Source organism: Acomys minous (genome assembly GCF_964271855.1).
Source record: "Acomys minous genome assembly, chromosome: 2".
NCBI classification, from domain to species: domain Eukaryota; kingdom Metazoa; phylum Chordata; class Mammalia; order Rodentia; family Muridae; genus Acomys; species Acomys minous.
The window spans coordinates 75759371-75774759 of NC_140484.1; the positions used below are offsets into that span (position 1 = coordinate 75759371).

The 15389-nt window shown below is 48.8% G+C and overlaps 1 protein-coding gene across 2 annotated transcripts in view; it reads right to left on the bottom strand.

Moving 5' to 3' along the window:
• Nucleotides 1-8708: 8708 nt before the first annotated feature.
• Nucleotides 8709-15389, bottom strand: part of SLC5A11 (solute carrier family 5 member 11) — a 52843-nt gene continuing 46162 nt past the window's right edge. For both annotated transcript variants that reach the window (XM_084760199.1, XM_084760198.1), the window contains 4 exons: nucleotides 12805-12973; nucleotides 11376-11591; nucleotides 10609-10777; nucleotides 8709-8972 (listed from right to left, as the gene is read on the bottom strand). In XM_084760199.1, the coding sequence (XP_084616325.1) occupies nucleotides 8770-8972; nucleotides 10609-10777; nucleotides 11376-11591; nucleotides 12805-12973 (757 nt within the window). In that variant the 3' untranslated portion in view covers nucleotides 8709-8769. The remainder of the gene's footprint in view (nucleotides 8973-10608; nucleotides 10778-11375; nucleotides 11592-12804; nucleotides 12974-15389) is intronic.

Below are 15389 nucleotides of genomic sequence, written 5' to 3' on the forward strand. Positions count from 1 at the left end.
TTGCAGGTCACCATGCACTACATGAGACCCCATCTCAGAAAGGTAAAGGAAAGAATGGAGACAAAAGTCACAGTGCTGGGAAAGACTGCCAAGTGTGAGACCCAGCTGCGGTTGTCCCTTGGGAACATGGTTAAGTCTTGATGTCTCTGTCCATCTGTCCATAGAGACTTGGACTCAGGGAAGCTGATTGCCGGTGACTTCCAGGGCTGTGTGTGCATCAGCAACTGACTTCCATGGGAATCCTTTTCTCCAGTAGCATCAGTGTTCCCCTGCTTGGGAAGAGCAGAATTGGGGATTAGACCTACGTGAGGCTGTCAGTCCAGCAGCTGGTCTCATTGTGTCTCTGCTCCATGGCCCACGTGGGGCAGGTTTCTTGACAACAGAAGAGCAGACACTGACATCAATGCCTGGGACTATCCATTGTTAGAGGTCTATCTGTGACCTCCTCTGGCTTCGAGAACGTTGTGACTGGGCACAATATCTGCTTGGAATCCCAGCTCTCAGGAGGCTGAGGCAGGAACATCATGAGTTCAAGCCAGTCTGAGCTGCAGCTCTCTCACAAAGCAAACGAAAAATATATCCGTGTGTGTGTGTGTGTGTGTGTGTGTGTGTTGTTATACACACACCTTTTGTATTTATGTGTGGGGCTCTCATTGGTTGAGAGCACATGTTCTTCCTGCAGAGGTTCAGTTCCCAGCACCTGCATGATGCTTCACAGCCACCTGTAACTGCATCTTCAGGGGACTGAATGTTCTCTACTGACCTCCATGAATGCCAAGCACGCATGTGGTACACACACAGAAAGACAGACAAAACACACATAAATTAAGTCTTTTAAATGTATGTAGCTGAAGGCTCCCTCTTCTTTCCTTGTTTTTTACTTCACTACGGGACCAAGCCAGTGGAGAGGTTCTTTACCAATTGTTCTTAGTTAGCCTTGTGCCATTCTCTAGAGAGTTCAACCTGTGGTGCCCTAAAGACAACCCACTGTGATGCCAGAACTGTCACTCTGGGGAGGCCGAGACTGGAGACAAGAGTTCATATTCATTGTTCCTGCTGTGCCTGGTGTCAGTGGTACCAAACTCTCATTATTTACTTGTGGGACCCTGTCTAAATTTTGACTGCCCAGTCCTTAGAAGAAAATAAAAATATGATTCCACAGTATCAAAAAAAAAAAAAGCAAACAGAAGCATGCACCCCTCCTTACTGAGGGCCTGGCTTGGCGTGTCTCTCAGTGGGACACTGCACATGCCAGAGCGCCTTCTCCACGCCTGTCATCAGGAGCGGCTTCGTCTTACTACATGGGAGCATGTGTTCTTTCTGGCAATCCAGAAAGATGACATTCTCCAGAAAGATGCTTCTGGAATCTACCCTTCAGGTGGCTTCTCTCCCTTTTCCACAGTTTCTCAAAAGCTTTCTTCCTACTCTCAGTGTGGTGCCCATTTAGCCTTCTGGAAGGAGCCTGGTTTTGATCCTGCACAGTGAAGAGGTGGCCCCTGGCAGCTCTGCTTGTCTGGGCTTGTACCCTGTGGTCGCTCAAGAATTAAAAGTGGTTAATGTGGTCTGCTCCCTAGAACTGGTCCCCTGGAGTCCTGGGACTCCATCTCTCAGTGTGAGCGCATGTGAAGGTCTTAAGACAAAGCTTCCCCTGGTTGCTTTTCTGTGGACCGCTCTCAACCTTCCTGACGTGCTGCGGCGCCTCCACCCCGTTCCGGGTTCTGCTGTCCCACGCAGGCTCTGAGACAAGTAGTCTGTCTTCACTAGCAGATGCTTCTGGACCAGTGGCTCCCACTTTTCTGTGTGACAGTGGTGGAGCTAGGAAGGAGGGAAAATGCGCTGTCATGGTGAAGCCACTGGCCCTGGTGAAGCAGTATGAACTATCCGCATTGCAGATACTGTACCTCCGCAGCCAGTGTGGAGTTACACAGCTGTGGCCATTCGTGAGCCCCTTATCCAGGAGGCAGGGGCATCTCTCCTGGCACAGTGCTTAGGCGCTCTAAGTGACCATCAGCGGTTACCGTTCATGCCAGAGAACCAGCCTGTGAAAGAGACAAGTGCAGAAGATGCTGGGAGGGGTGTGCACACCTGCTTCCCAAGAGCGTCACACGGCTTGAGGTTGTTTTCTATTTCTTGTACTATGTCCTCACAGTAAATTGCTTGCTTCATTCATTCATTCATTCATTCATTCGCTTATTGATTGGTTGGTTGGCGTTTTGCATAAAACTTGCTGGGTTTGTTTCGGTTAAAGTCGACCAAATGTCTCCTACTAGATATAGTCTGAGGAGGCTGACTGCTCCTCATCGGCAGACGTGGCTGTGCACCCTACACAGCCATCAGCCATCGGGCAAACACATATGCTTCCACACCATTCACCTTCACACCTCATGCCTCACTGCAGTGGTTCTCGGAGAAAAGCCCTCACGAGGCTGCCGTGAAGTGTCAGGTGGGGGCTGTGATTTCATCTAGGGGCTGCCCCAGGGCAAGGGAGATTCAGATTGTCAAACGCCATTTCTTTTGGAGTTCGCGGCCACAGGGTCTGCGGCCCTGGCTGCTTTCTGGCAGAGGTGGGGGGTGGAGGTTCACCGAGGCCACAGTAGAGTCCCTCAATTTGTTTTATGTCACTTAGTGTCTGCTTCATCAAGCAAACTATAGTCAGCTAACAAGACTGTCTTAATTTTTAAATTTAGATTTATTTATTTTATGTATTTTATGAGTATGAATGTTTTGCCTGCATGTTCTGCCACATTTGTGCCTGGTACCCACAGAGATTGGAAGAGGGTGTTGGGTCCCCTGGAACTGGAGGTGCAGATGTGAGCCACCATGTGGATTCTGGCAAAACTGGGCCTTCTACAAGCACTCGTGTTTTGGGGAGGGAGGTGGGGAGGGGGTCAAACAAGTTTCTCAGTGTAGCCTTGGCTGTCCTGGACTCACTTTGTAGACCAGGCTGGCCTCAAACTCACAGTGATCCACCTGTCTCTGCCTCCCTCCCGAGCGCCACCACACCCGACTAGCACTCATGCTCTTAATTGCTGTGTCATCTCTTGAGCCCAGCAGGACTTTTTGTCATTACTTAATGTTTTGTGTGATTGTGGGCATGAAGACAAGAGGACAGCTCTCATGTTCCTCAGGAGACATCCCATTTGTTTGTTTGCTTGTTTTCAAGACAGGATTTCTCTGTGTAGTCTTGGTTGCCGTGGACTTCACTTTGTAGACCGGGCTGGCCTCGAACTCACAGAGATCCATCTGCCTTCCTCCCCGAGTGCCTCCATGACCTCTGTCCACCTTGTTTTTAAAACAAAGTCTCATTGGCCTACAGCTCTCTGGCTAGGCTAGGCTGGCTGGCCAGTGTGCCCCAGGAATGTACTTGTCTCACCTTCCTGGAACTAGGATTTTAAGTGCACACCCCATGCCTGGCCTTTCAGTCATATGCTGGGGCTCGAACTCAGGTCAAGCACTTGACCAACTAAGTTGTCTCCTCAGCCCAAGACAGTGACATATAATCTAGTCATTACACATAAGACTAACATGACATCCCACGTCCAAGTCACGGGTCCTGCCCACGTGCAAGGGAAAGGGAGCCAGGCAGGAGAGGATCACTGACTTCAGTTCCATCCACCAGTATGTTAAATGTCACCTCACATGACATTCTTTCCACCTAGGTCTAAGTTCATTTATTGTGCACAAATTGTACCTGAGTGAGCAAGAAAAAAAAAAAAAAAAGAACCTGGCTTTGTCATTCCGCATAGAAACCACTTCTTCTTTTCTCATGCAAAGACTGTTAGAATTGAAGATAGGAACTTAAGAGTTCATCTTGTCCTCCGGGCGAATGTTGGGGGCTCACTCTTCCACGCACACTTTCTTACACTCTGAGGAGCTAACATGAACAACAGAGACCGGAGCTTAGGGTGGGCAGCAGCAAAGCATGAGGATGCCCGTACCCTGGGCAGAGCTTCAGTGGAGGCATCCCGGGAGGAAGGGATGGCAGCAGCCACAACTGAGATGTAGAACTAGGGACGTGAGGCCAAGCATGGCAGGCGAAGGTAGACTTGGGAGATGAGACCAGAGTGGGAGACGGAATCAACCGGAGGAGGAATCAGTGAGATGTGGTGAAGACGGGTGGGGGTGGGGGACACCAGGGGGCGGAAGTGGACTCAGGGGGGCTGTCAATAAGATGAGTCATGAGGGTTGGGGGGGTCAACAAGATGGAATCAGTAGGAGCCAAGACCAGGGCAGAAGGTGCAGCTGGGTTGAGAGCTAATCCAGAGGACCTGGGTTCCCAATGCTGACATGGTGGCTGCCAACCATATGTAACTCCAGTTATTGGTTGAGGAGGTGGTTCTGAGACCCCCCTTGGCCCCCATGGGTAGCACACGTAGACAGAGGAGGCGAAACATTCGTACACCTAAGAATAAATCTTTTAAAAGTTCTAGGCTTGAGAGGCAGAGGCAGGCAGATCTGAGTTCAAGGCCAGCCCGATCTACAAAGGAAGTTCCAAGTGAGACAGAGCCACACAGGAAGACCCTGTCTCAAAAACGACAACGACCGGGCTGGAGGATGGCTCGGAGGTTAAGAGCACCGGCTGCTCTTCCAAAGATCCCAAGTTCAATTCCCAGCAACCACATGGTGGCTCATGACCATCTGTAATGAGATCCGGTGCCTTCCTGTGGCGGGCAGATGCACACTCGGGCAGAATACTATATAAATAATAAATGAATCTTTTAAAATTTTGTTTTGAAAAAAACCAACAAAGTGCTAAGGAGAAGTGGGAATAGAGAATGGTGGGGCAACAAAAGACAAGGAAGAGGTTGGTGACGTCAGGGGAGCTTGGCCTGGAAGCCCAACACCACGAGCTGATGGGAAGAGGAGAATCGCCATGGGGTAGGAACGGAGCCACGTGGGCCCAGAGGAGGAATTCTGAACTTCCTCATGGAAAGAGCTGAGGCAAAAAGTATGGTTGCCACAACACTGCAGGGGAGGAAGGCCAAAGCCCTGTATGGTTTCCTTGGGGAGAACGAAGACGAACTCTCTTTCAAGGCTGGAGATGTAATAACGGAGCTGGAGCCGGTAGATGCTGACTGGATGAGTGGAGAACCAATGGAAAGATCTGGAATCTTCCCCAAGAACTACGTGCAGTCTCCACAAGTCGGCTGAAGGTGAAGTCTGGCTGCTCCTTGGCACGAGAGCGCACTTGAACATTCATTTTAGCTATCAGTTAATTTGCCCTATTTTTATTTATTGTTATGTATACAGTGCCCTGCTTGCATGTACACCTGCAGGCCAGAAGTGTAGATGACTGTGAGCCGCCATGTGGTTGCTGGGAATTGAACTCAGGACCTCTGGAAGAGCAGCCAGTGCTCTTAACCACTGAGCCATCTCTCCAGCCCCTTTGCACTGTTTTTGTAACGGAAAGAGAAGTACCTAAGATGTCCATGGTACAACAGGATTTCTGAGAGCAGAAAGCGTGTAGGTTTTATAGTCTAGCTTAGTGGAAAGGGGTACGTAGAAACCACCGTGAGTGAGGAAGCCAGCAAGGAAGCGTTGGAGGGGGGGGCGGAGGTCAGGCGGTGACCCCACTTCCCCCAGGAAAGCATCTGGTGCCGGTTGGCAGCAGCGCTGAGCAGGAACTGTACTCACACACCTGTTCCGTCCACACACAGAGCCAACCGTGCCTCTTCATTTTCTACTTTAGTTTAAAAAGAGGGCGTTTGACATTCTACACGCTGTAACTATCAGGACATGGATGGTCATCTGAATTTCGTTTTTGATATTCAAATTAATTCTAACAGCTTCAGCACAGTAGTCTTAGTCCCATGGGCAAATTCTTTTTTTTTTTAATTTTAAGATGTATTTATTTATTATTACGTATACAGTGCTCTGCCTTCATGTACACCTGCACAGCAGAAGAGGGCATTAGCTCACATTATAGATGGTTGTGAACCGCCATGTGGTTGCTGGGAATTGAACTCAGGACCTTTGGAAGAACAGGCGGCACTTTTAACCACTGAGCCATCTCTCCAGCCCCCCAGGGCAAATTCTTCCTTCCAGACAGCTCAGTAACTAGTGGAACATTTACATGCAACTGGGGAGATCAGTTCAGCTTTCCCCAAATGCCCCTTGTGTTTCCCAGCATTCCCCCATCTGCCCAGGGACTTGAAAGGATCAGAAGAACCAGAACCACCCCCGAGATGCCTTTCCAACACAGCTGACTGACTCACTCTCCCATGGACATGCCACACTCAGCTCTGCCTCGGTGTATACTGTATGTTAACAGGGTTATTATAAAGCACTTTTTCTGAATCTGCAATCATTCCTTTGACAAGTACTGGTACCCAAGGGAAAACTCATTTTCTTTGCCTTACCCTAGTAGTACATACAAGCTGTGTCTTGTTATAGTATGTTATGAATCATGGGTAGTATCTTAGAAGGCAGAGCAAACGATAAGATGAAAAACAGGACCAATTCCCAGCCCATCTCTGCATAGTTATTGGAGTAAACACGAGACCCGCTTTCCTGCTGTCCAAGACACACGTTCTGAGCTTAAAAGGGGGTTCTCACGTGACTGAATCAATTATAGTTTACAAACTACAGCCAGATGGATTGAAGACAATCTCCCTCACGGATCAGTGGGTTAGCATTTCACTGGGAACAGGGAACACTTCCCAGCAAGGTTTGCGGCTCTCTTCTGTTTTTGAGGAGAGTTCCATATGCCGGACCACTTCTTGGTTTCTGTTGTTTCCCCCACTGTTCAAAAGCTGGGCGGCCAGTGGTGACCTGAGCATGTGGCTTCTATATGGAAGTAATATTTACTTTGTCTTTGACTCAGTTTCCTACCCCTGGCATGTGATTGCATTTGAGTTTTTGGAATTTAGGACCTGGGGGTTTCTCCTACGTGTTTGGGGTTAAGAATGTGTAAGGAAAATCCTTACACGTTTTCACTCAAAAAGATTTTACGAGAATGGGATGACTTAAAGTGTTGTTCAAACTTAATCCTCATTTGCAGTTAAGCTGTACAAGAGCAAGAAGGGGGTCAAGGGTGTGGAGTGGGGCATGGAGCATGTCTTTGCCTGTGGGATTTCAACATTTAATAGTAAAGATTCTGAAAAATCTAAAAAAAAAAAAAAAAAAAGTTGATGAACTTTCCCAAGGGGAAGAGATGGTGTGTATTTTAGATCTGCCTATGTCATAGAAGAAACTGGACCTGGCGGGAGGTAAGACAGAACTGAAGCTGACACTGGCCCAAGTTAAAGTCAGAGGGGAGTGGACGCTTGGCTACTTTCCTTGGGAGGCAGAAGCAGCAGCAGCTGCTAGCTGATTCTGAGCCCTTGGGAGTTGACAGAATCCCAAGGATTCTGAGCCCTTGGGAGCAGCACAGTTATAGCGAAGGACTTGGATGGTCCTCTGCAGAAGCAGCCAGGGCTCCTAACTTCTCCTAAGCCAAAGCTGGAGAAGTGCACACAGTTAACCCCTTCCTCATTTTTTCCTTTCTTTTTGTATTTTGATGCAGTTTCATGTAGCCCAGGCAAGCTGGCCTTGGCCCTGAACCCCTTTCCTCCTTCCTTCCTTCCTTCCTTCCTTTTTTCTTCCTTCCTTCCTTGTTTCCTTTTTTCTTCCTTCCTTGTTTCCTTTTTTCTTTCTTCCTTCCTTGTTTCCTTTTTTCTTCCTTCCTTCCTTGTTTCCTTTTTTCTTCCTTCCTTCCTTCCTTCCTTGTTTCCTTTTTCTTCCCTTCCTTCCTTCCTTCCTTCCTTCCTTCTTTTCTTTCTTTTTTAGACAAAGTCTTGCCATGTAGCCCAAGCTGGCCTCAGGCTTGCAGTCCTGCTAATTCCGAAGTGCTGGGGTTACTAGCGTGTGCCACTGCACAGCCCCTGATTTTATGTGTGGGGTTTCAGGGCACTGCACACAGGACTCTCCCACTGTAAGGAGACAGTTGTCTGAGTCCAGCCATCTCACAGACACGTTCTCCATCTTGCTGGCGGGGTTAAACTAAATTCTTCTTCCCAGGCCCGGGAGTGAACTCCTATCCTCCTCCTCCAAAAGTTTTCTTAATTGTCTGTTAGCCTGTAAGAAATGTAGAAATTGCTGTTATCTAAACCAAGGTTCGAAAGTCATGAAACTATATAATTGATTGCCTGCCATGCCCTAATTAACTACATGCAGCTGGCCTGTTCCTTTGTTCCCTTATTCCTCTGAGCTCGGGACCAAATGTCCAGGAGGATGAATTAAAGGCCTTGGAGCCAGGTGCCCTGGTTAAGGCCCGGTCCCCAGTGGCTACTCCCTTGCTTAACCCTTAGTGTCAAAATAGGACTGGGCAACCCTGCAGCTCACCCCAAGCCCCCTCCCTTTATGGTGTCACTCTTAAAGTATGCCATACTGCTTTCCCTCAAGGACACAGTCCAGCCCCCAAGTCTGTTCTCCGGCCCTGGCCAACCAGTAGCGGCTTGATTATAACAAATTTTTGTCATCTGTATTGATGTGGTGTTTGAGTTATGCTGGATTTAAGTGAACCCCATAACACCTCGGACTCTTGAACGGGAGCAAGTACCACAGCAAAAAAAGCTCCGGGGCTAGCCATCCCTTTTGAGGAGAAAATGCCAATTGGCTCGCCGGCAGCACCTCTGAAGCGTTATGGTGTACAAACACAAGCTTTATTTTCATTTTGTTTTTTTTTTTTTAAAAAACAAACAAGCTTTATTTTCATTTTGTTTTAAAAAAAAAAAATGAACAAGGCACTGGAAACACATGGTGAGCTTAGATGCCTGGGCTCACCCTGTGCTAAGCAAAGTAGCCCCAGAGGAAAATGGCGCAGCTGACGCACACGATGCAGTTGATGTCTAGGAGAGTTTTCACCAAGGGATTTTCCTCCAAGGAAGTGATGACAGGTTCCGCTTTGCTTGGGGGCTCCTCTCTGTCCTTTTCCATTCCACAGAGCCACAGGATAGCCTTCAGCACCTTGGACTGTTTGGGAGACACTCCATCTAGAAAAAAGGCAAACGAAAGGAGGTCTTAGGGGAGCCAAGTCTCCTCCAAGAGGACACAGTGTGTCCGTGGACTGAGATGTGGAACCCGGATTCTTCTGGATGCTACAGTCAGCCTCCTGCACTGGAAGATTTAACCAAACCCGAGGCAGGAGAAGCAGACTTCTGCATCATCCCTCCCTAAGTAGCACAGTACAACAGCTACTCACAAAGCACGGATGCTGTGTGTGGGGGTGGGGTGGGGGGTGGGGTGGCCTGGATACTCTAGAGATGAGTTCAAGTCTATGGGAGGATGGACATAGGCTACATGCAAATATGTGTCATTTGTGGGGGCACCTGTGTGTGAGCCAGAGGGCAACCTTAGGTGTCATTCTCTGGAGTTGCCTTCCCACCTCCAGCTTTTTTTTTTTTTTTTTTTTTTTTGGACAGTCTTTCTCTGGCCTGGAACTCGCCAAATAGGTCAGGCTGACTGACCAAATAGCCCCAGGTATAGTCTGGCTCCACCGTCGGATGCTGGGGCTATAACCACATGCCACCGTGTCCTTGCTACTTTCTTTTTTAACATGGTTTTGGGGGATCAAATTCAGGTCTTCATGCTTGCAAGGCAAGCACTTTACTGACAGCTGTCTCCCCAGCCCATACTGGGCCATTTTATAACAAGGGTTTGGGGATCCATAGATTGTGGTATTGGGTCCTGAGATCAGTGTCTCCCGGGCAGTGGGGAACAACTGCATCCATTAGTATCTTTGGTCTGAGAGATTATCACTGTGTTCAGATGAAGGCGTCAAGGCTCACAGCAACATTAGCCAAGCCACATAGCTGGTAAGGAGTGACCGAGATGGACCCAGGACCCAGCTCCGCTCCCCTCCTGCCTTCCAGGCAGATAAAGGACTTTGGATACTTCTGAGGAATGCCCAATACTCACACAGAGTAGCATACAGGAGGCCAGACAGCTGGTCCCCATGAGTCAGGTAAGCCAGTTTGCACACTGAATATGATGGCAGTGTTTTCACCTCTACGATGAAATATGCTCACCCAGTTTTAAAAACATGTGACCTGGAGTTTCCCTCTTTCTAAGCTGAGTGGCTGAGCATGCATAAGACCCTTGATTCACTCCCTAGTATTGGGGGGGGGAAGTCCAAGACAAAAAAAATGCATAAGACCCTTGGCTCAATTCCTATCATTGGAAAGGGAGAAAAGTGCAAGAAAAAAAATTGATGGAGGTTCTTACCTTGAGTTGACGTAGGTTAGTATCCATGATTTTTTTTTTAATGACAACCAGAGTCTTCACATCATGGGAGGTAACCTTGCCATGGAAACATGGAGGCCTCATGTTGCCCGGTTTCCCCATTGTTCACGAGATGGAAATATAGGATCTCGTATGAAATCTCCATCTTTTAAACTGTTAGCTCACATCATATAAAGTGAGCTAAGCCAAAATAAATGACTTGAAGATTGCTCTGGTGCCTCAACCTACGGTGTAGAGGTTTGTAAAGAGTCCATTCTGGGAGGTGGGGAAAGCCAGGCATCAGAGCCAGGGGGTGCTGCAAGTCCTAGCCTTCCCCCTTTCTAGACTGTGATCTGACAGGACCCCCCCCCCCAAGCTCTACCATGCCCGAGACCAGAGGCAACTCACGGCTATGGGCTTTGCTCATATTTTCTTGAATTGTCTCCAACTGGATGCTGGTGCCGGTGGCCTCTGTAGTCCCATTCTGAGAAAGGGTCAGAGGCAGGGGGTTTGCTGGTGGTGCTGGGTCCTTCTGGACCGCAGGCTCATGGCGAGTAAACCAAGTCAGGCGGTTGACCTGAGAAGCGGAGGCAACCGTGAGACACAGTGGAAGCTGCTGCCTTTCCTGTTTACTCAATGCTACACCCACCTCAGACTCACGCGGGACTCTGCTCATGGTGTTGCCTTTACAGCTTCAACTCCACTGGCTCCTCAGAGCCAATGGCTGTACCTCTAGCTTGTTCCCCACCATCACCACTCCCTGGCCTCTGACGGCCCTTCTTTGGGTGGTAACTAACTGCCCTAGCCACAGACTGGCCTGTGAGCTCAGCCTTTGTTCAGGTTCAAAGGCAAGGTTGCACCCGAGCTGACTGGAGCTGCTAAGAACCAGGAATGCTCGTGGCTTTACATAAGGGTAGTTCTTTAAAAAAGAAAGAAAGAAAGAAAGAAAGAAAGAAAGAAAGAAAAAGCAGGCAACTCCTTGGCTCCCCATGGCCCTAAGAATTGAAGCAGAAGTGAGGAATGACGTCAGCTGAGCTTTTCTGATTTCTGCACCGATGTGTCCCTGAAGCCCAGCCCTGGACTTTCTGAACATTCAGTTGTCTTGCCTAGGCCTGGATTCCCATTCTGTCATTTCTACGAGTCCCAGAGGCTATGCCTGGTCAACCCAAATGTACCATCTCCTTGGAGGGTGCCTCTGTGAACCAGCTGACGGCGAACACAGTGATGAGGGTGACAGACGACAGAATCATGGAGAAGTACAGGTAGTGGACGTCCTTCACCACAGCCGGCCGCTCATCGGGCTGGTCACACCGAGGCTGCACGTAGACAAAGTCCAGGACCAGCCTAACCAATCCTAGCAGCAGGCCCAAGATCAGGCCTAGGAAGGCACCCTACAAACCAGAGCAAAGCCATCTCAGGGATGCTGAGGGCACCAAAACCCCAAGAAGCCATCTTTTCCGTGTTGCTCGCTGCATTGCAAAGGTTTGGGGCTGTGTACTGTTGGTCTTCTACAAATACAGTTAGCCTCCGGTATCCTGAAGGGTCAGTTCCTGGACCCATAGGTAGCAAAGCCCACAGCTGCTCTAATCCCTCATATAGGATGGCAAAGTGTTTGAATGTGGCCTATGAATATCCACTTACGTACTTTAAATCATCTTTAGATTATGTATAAGATCCAGTGCAATGTGAATATTACGTAAATAGTTGGTATACTATGTTATTTAGAAGATAACATCAGAAAGGAATGTCTGTGCATGCTCAGTAGAGACATAAGATTTTTTTTTCCTGTCTAAATACTTTTACCCTTCTGTTGGTTGAGTCCAGTTAAACCCACAGATGCAGATGCCCAACAACAGTGAATTAATTACGTGTGACACACTCATTCCCTATCAACAGCAGGAGTGTGTCATGAAGCCAAGGGTGGTGCTGAACACCTGTAACCCCTGCACTCAGGAAATGGAGGCAGGATGATTGCAAGTTTGAGGCCAACCTGAGTGTGGTGGTTACTTCTGTCAACTTGACATAACTTAGAGCCACCCAAGAAGGGAGGCACAGTGAAGGGCTATCTAGATCTGGCATGCCTGGAGAAGGAGTGTCTTAGTGTAGGAAGGCTCGGCCTGGAAGGGCAGCACTGTTCCCTGGCCTGGGGCTCTGGGCTGTGTTAGAGCGTGGGAGCTGGCTGGATGCTCCGCACGTGCGCATCATCCTCCCTACTCCGGAACAGGTGTGACATGACTCTGCATCAGGTCCTTGGTACCTTGACTGCACCATAGTAATGAACTATGACCTGGAACTGCAAGCTCACATAGACTGTATCTCTCCTAAAATGTTTTCTTAACACAGAAATAGAAATGTGCTACAAAATGAGGCCCCGGCTCAAAAAACAAAACCACATGCAGACACTTCTGAGGAGAACACCCATCACATCTTTTCAAAGGCCTGGTGGCGCCCTACCCGTGGCTTCCCACACAGGGCTCACTCTCCCTGGTGACACCTAGTCTAGGCTGCACAGGCCCCCCCCTCCCCCCTGCCAGCCCACTGCCCTCCATTTCTCCTGGTGCTTCTGGGCAGTGCCTGGCTGTTCTGTTGCCAGTCCAGACTTACCTTTTCATTGGTGCGCTTCCAGAAGCAGCCCATAATGAAGACCACAGCCACGGGCGGCTGCAGGTAAGAGCTGATGGATTGAATGTATATGAACAGTTGGCCTCCCTGGCTGGCCTGCACCACGGGGATCCAGAGGATGGAGACCAGCACCAGCGCGAACACAAAGACCCTGTGAGGAGAGAGGGGAGCATGGCTGTCTTCTCTGAACACCTGCCTTTTCTCCCTTTATTATGCAGCCTCGCAGAGATGTAAGTCATGTGAGATTCCCCCTCCCTCCACCTCCCCGTCCCACACATGCCCCCCCCCGCACCCCTGCTCCCCCCCCCCCCCCCCCCCCGCGCTCAACAGCCAATGCAGCATCCTTCACTGAATTTGCAGTGGTGCAACCCAAAACTGCCATCCACACTGAGCACAGGCATCATGCCAAAGCGTCCCTTCCCCCACTTTTGGTTCTTTCCTGCTGCCCTGAGTAGCCGTGGATAATGCTCGCCCCCTCCATGTTCACTGTTCCTGGAGCTCCCTATAAATGCTCTCTGCCATTTGGAGTGTGGCCCTCAGTGGCTGGCTCAGCTGCATGATGGTCTTTGAGGTCCATCTAAGGGGGTAATGTGCATCCATATTTCATACTCCCCTTTTTTTTTTTCTGAAGCAGGAATTTTTGGCTGACCTTGAGTGTGTGAGTGATCCTCCTGCCTCCCAAGGGCTGGGGTTACAGGTATGTGCTAACTCATCAGGATATTTTATTGATTTAAAAAAAAATTACTGGGCCTAGGGAGATGGCCCAATGGTTGAGTACTGACTGCTCTTCCAGAGGACCTGGGTTCAATTCCCAGCTACCACATGGCAGCTCACAACTGCCTGTAACTACAATTCCAGGGGATCCAGTGCCGTCTTCTGGCCTCCCAGAGTCCCATGTACACACGTGGTGCACAGATATACACGGAGGCGAAACACTCATACACACAAAATAATTACATCTTTAAATTGGGGGGTTATTCAGGGAATGCGTCCCTCATACAGAAGTCATGAAAACTTATGGGAATTGGTTCTCTTCTACTGCTGTGTGGTGCCTGGGTATCAAACTCAGCTCCTCTAGCTTGGTAGTAAGCATCCTTCCCTGCTAAGCCATCTCCCTGGACCACGTCATTGCTGCTTGTGATTGAAAAGTATGTGTCACAAACACACCATTCTTTCCCTTTGCTTGTCCTTCACCAGTTGATGACACTCAGGTTCTGCCCCCCCACCCCCTTTTTTTTCTACTATAACTACTTGTATAAGCATCTTTATTCAGGTCTCTGGACATATGTTGTCATTTCTAGGAATGCAAACTGTTGAACCATGTGGCAAATTTATACTTAACATTTTAAGAAACTGTAGGATTGTTTTTAAATAGAATTATTCATAGTCCCATAGGTACTATGTAGACAGTCTAGTTTCTCCACTTTGTCTCTTAATGTATAAGAGAGAGAAGGAGGGAAAAGAGAGAGGCAGGGAGGGAGGGGAGGAAAAAAGGGGAGAGAGAGAGAGAGAGAGAGAGAGAGAGAGAGAGAGAGAGACTCACTATATATTGTGGACTAGCTTAGAATATACTATGTGGTCCAGGCTGGTCTCACCTCAAAATCTTCCTGCATCAGCCTTCCAAGTGCTGGGGTGATAGGCACGCAGCACTATGCCAGGCTGTTACTGGCATTCTAGTGGGGGTGAAGTGGTATCTTGTATAATAAATGATGCTGAGCATCTTGTAGCCATTTCTACATCTTCCTTGGTGAAATGTCTGTTCAGCTGTTTTGGTGGTTGGTCATATACTATGTTCTAAGAGCTCTTCATATTTTCTAGATTACAAATTCCTAGGCGTGTAATGTGGCTTGCAAATATTTTCTCCAGTCTGTGCCTGATCTCTACATCTCCTTAATGGTGTCTTCTCAAGTGATCAAGTCCAGCGCGCCTGGCTTTTCTTTAATGACCCATTTGGGATCGTGCCTAAGCACTCTTTCCCTGAAGCACGCATCTTTGTGAGGGGCGGGGCCTCCAGGGAGCAGCTTATTTGTGTCTGTTTTACACCATATTGCTGTGATGCTTAGTTCTGCTCTCCCATTGGACTTTAGGGCTCTGCAGGAGTCCTGGGCTAGAAATCAATCCTGGCCCAGGTCCAGAACATTCAGCTTGCCTCACCCAGATAATTCCTACATCCTCCAGGTCCCTCCCAATCCAGATTAGCACTTTTCCTGCGAGTATCCAGGTCCCCTGATTCCCCATCAGAATACTCATCGGGGCTTTAACTGTGTGCCTGACTTCTTCTCCCCTTCCGGCATCATGCCAACAAGATGCACATCTTTTAGTGCTGGGTTCCAATACTGCAGGATTGATTTTTAAATACTGGAACATCATATTAGAGTACTGTTTTAAGCACTGGACCTCCAGCAGGTGTTACAGGCATCTCTTGACTAAGTGACTAACTCACGAAGAGGTCCTGCTCCTCCTTGTCAACACCAGAGGCTGAGCCAGCTTGGGTACACTGACTTTGCCTGCCCAGGAGCTCAGTCCCCTCTTCGCTAGGTATCTGGACTCTTCACTGCCCATACTTT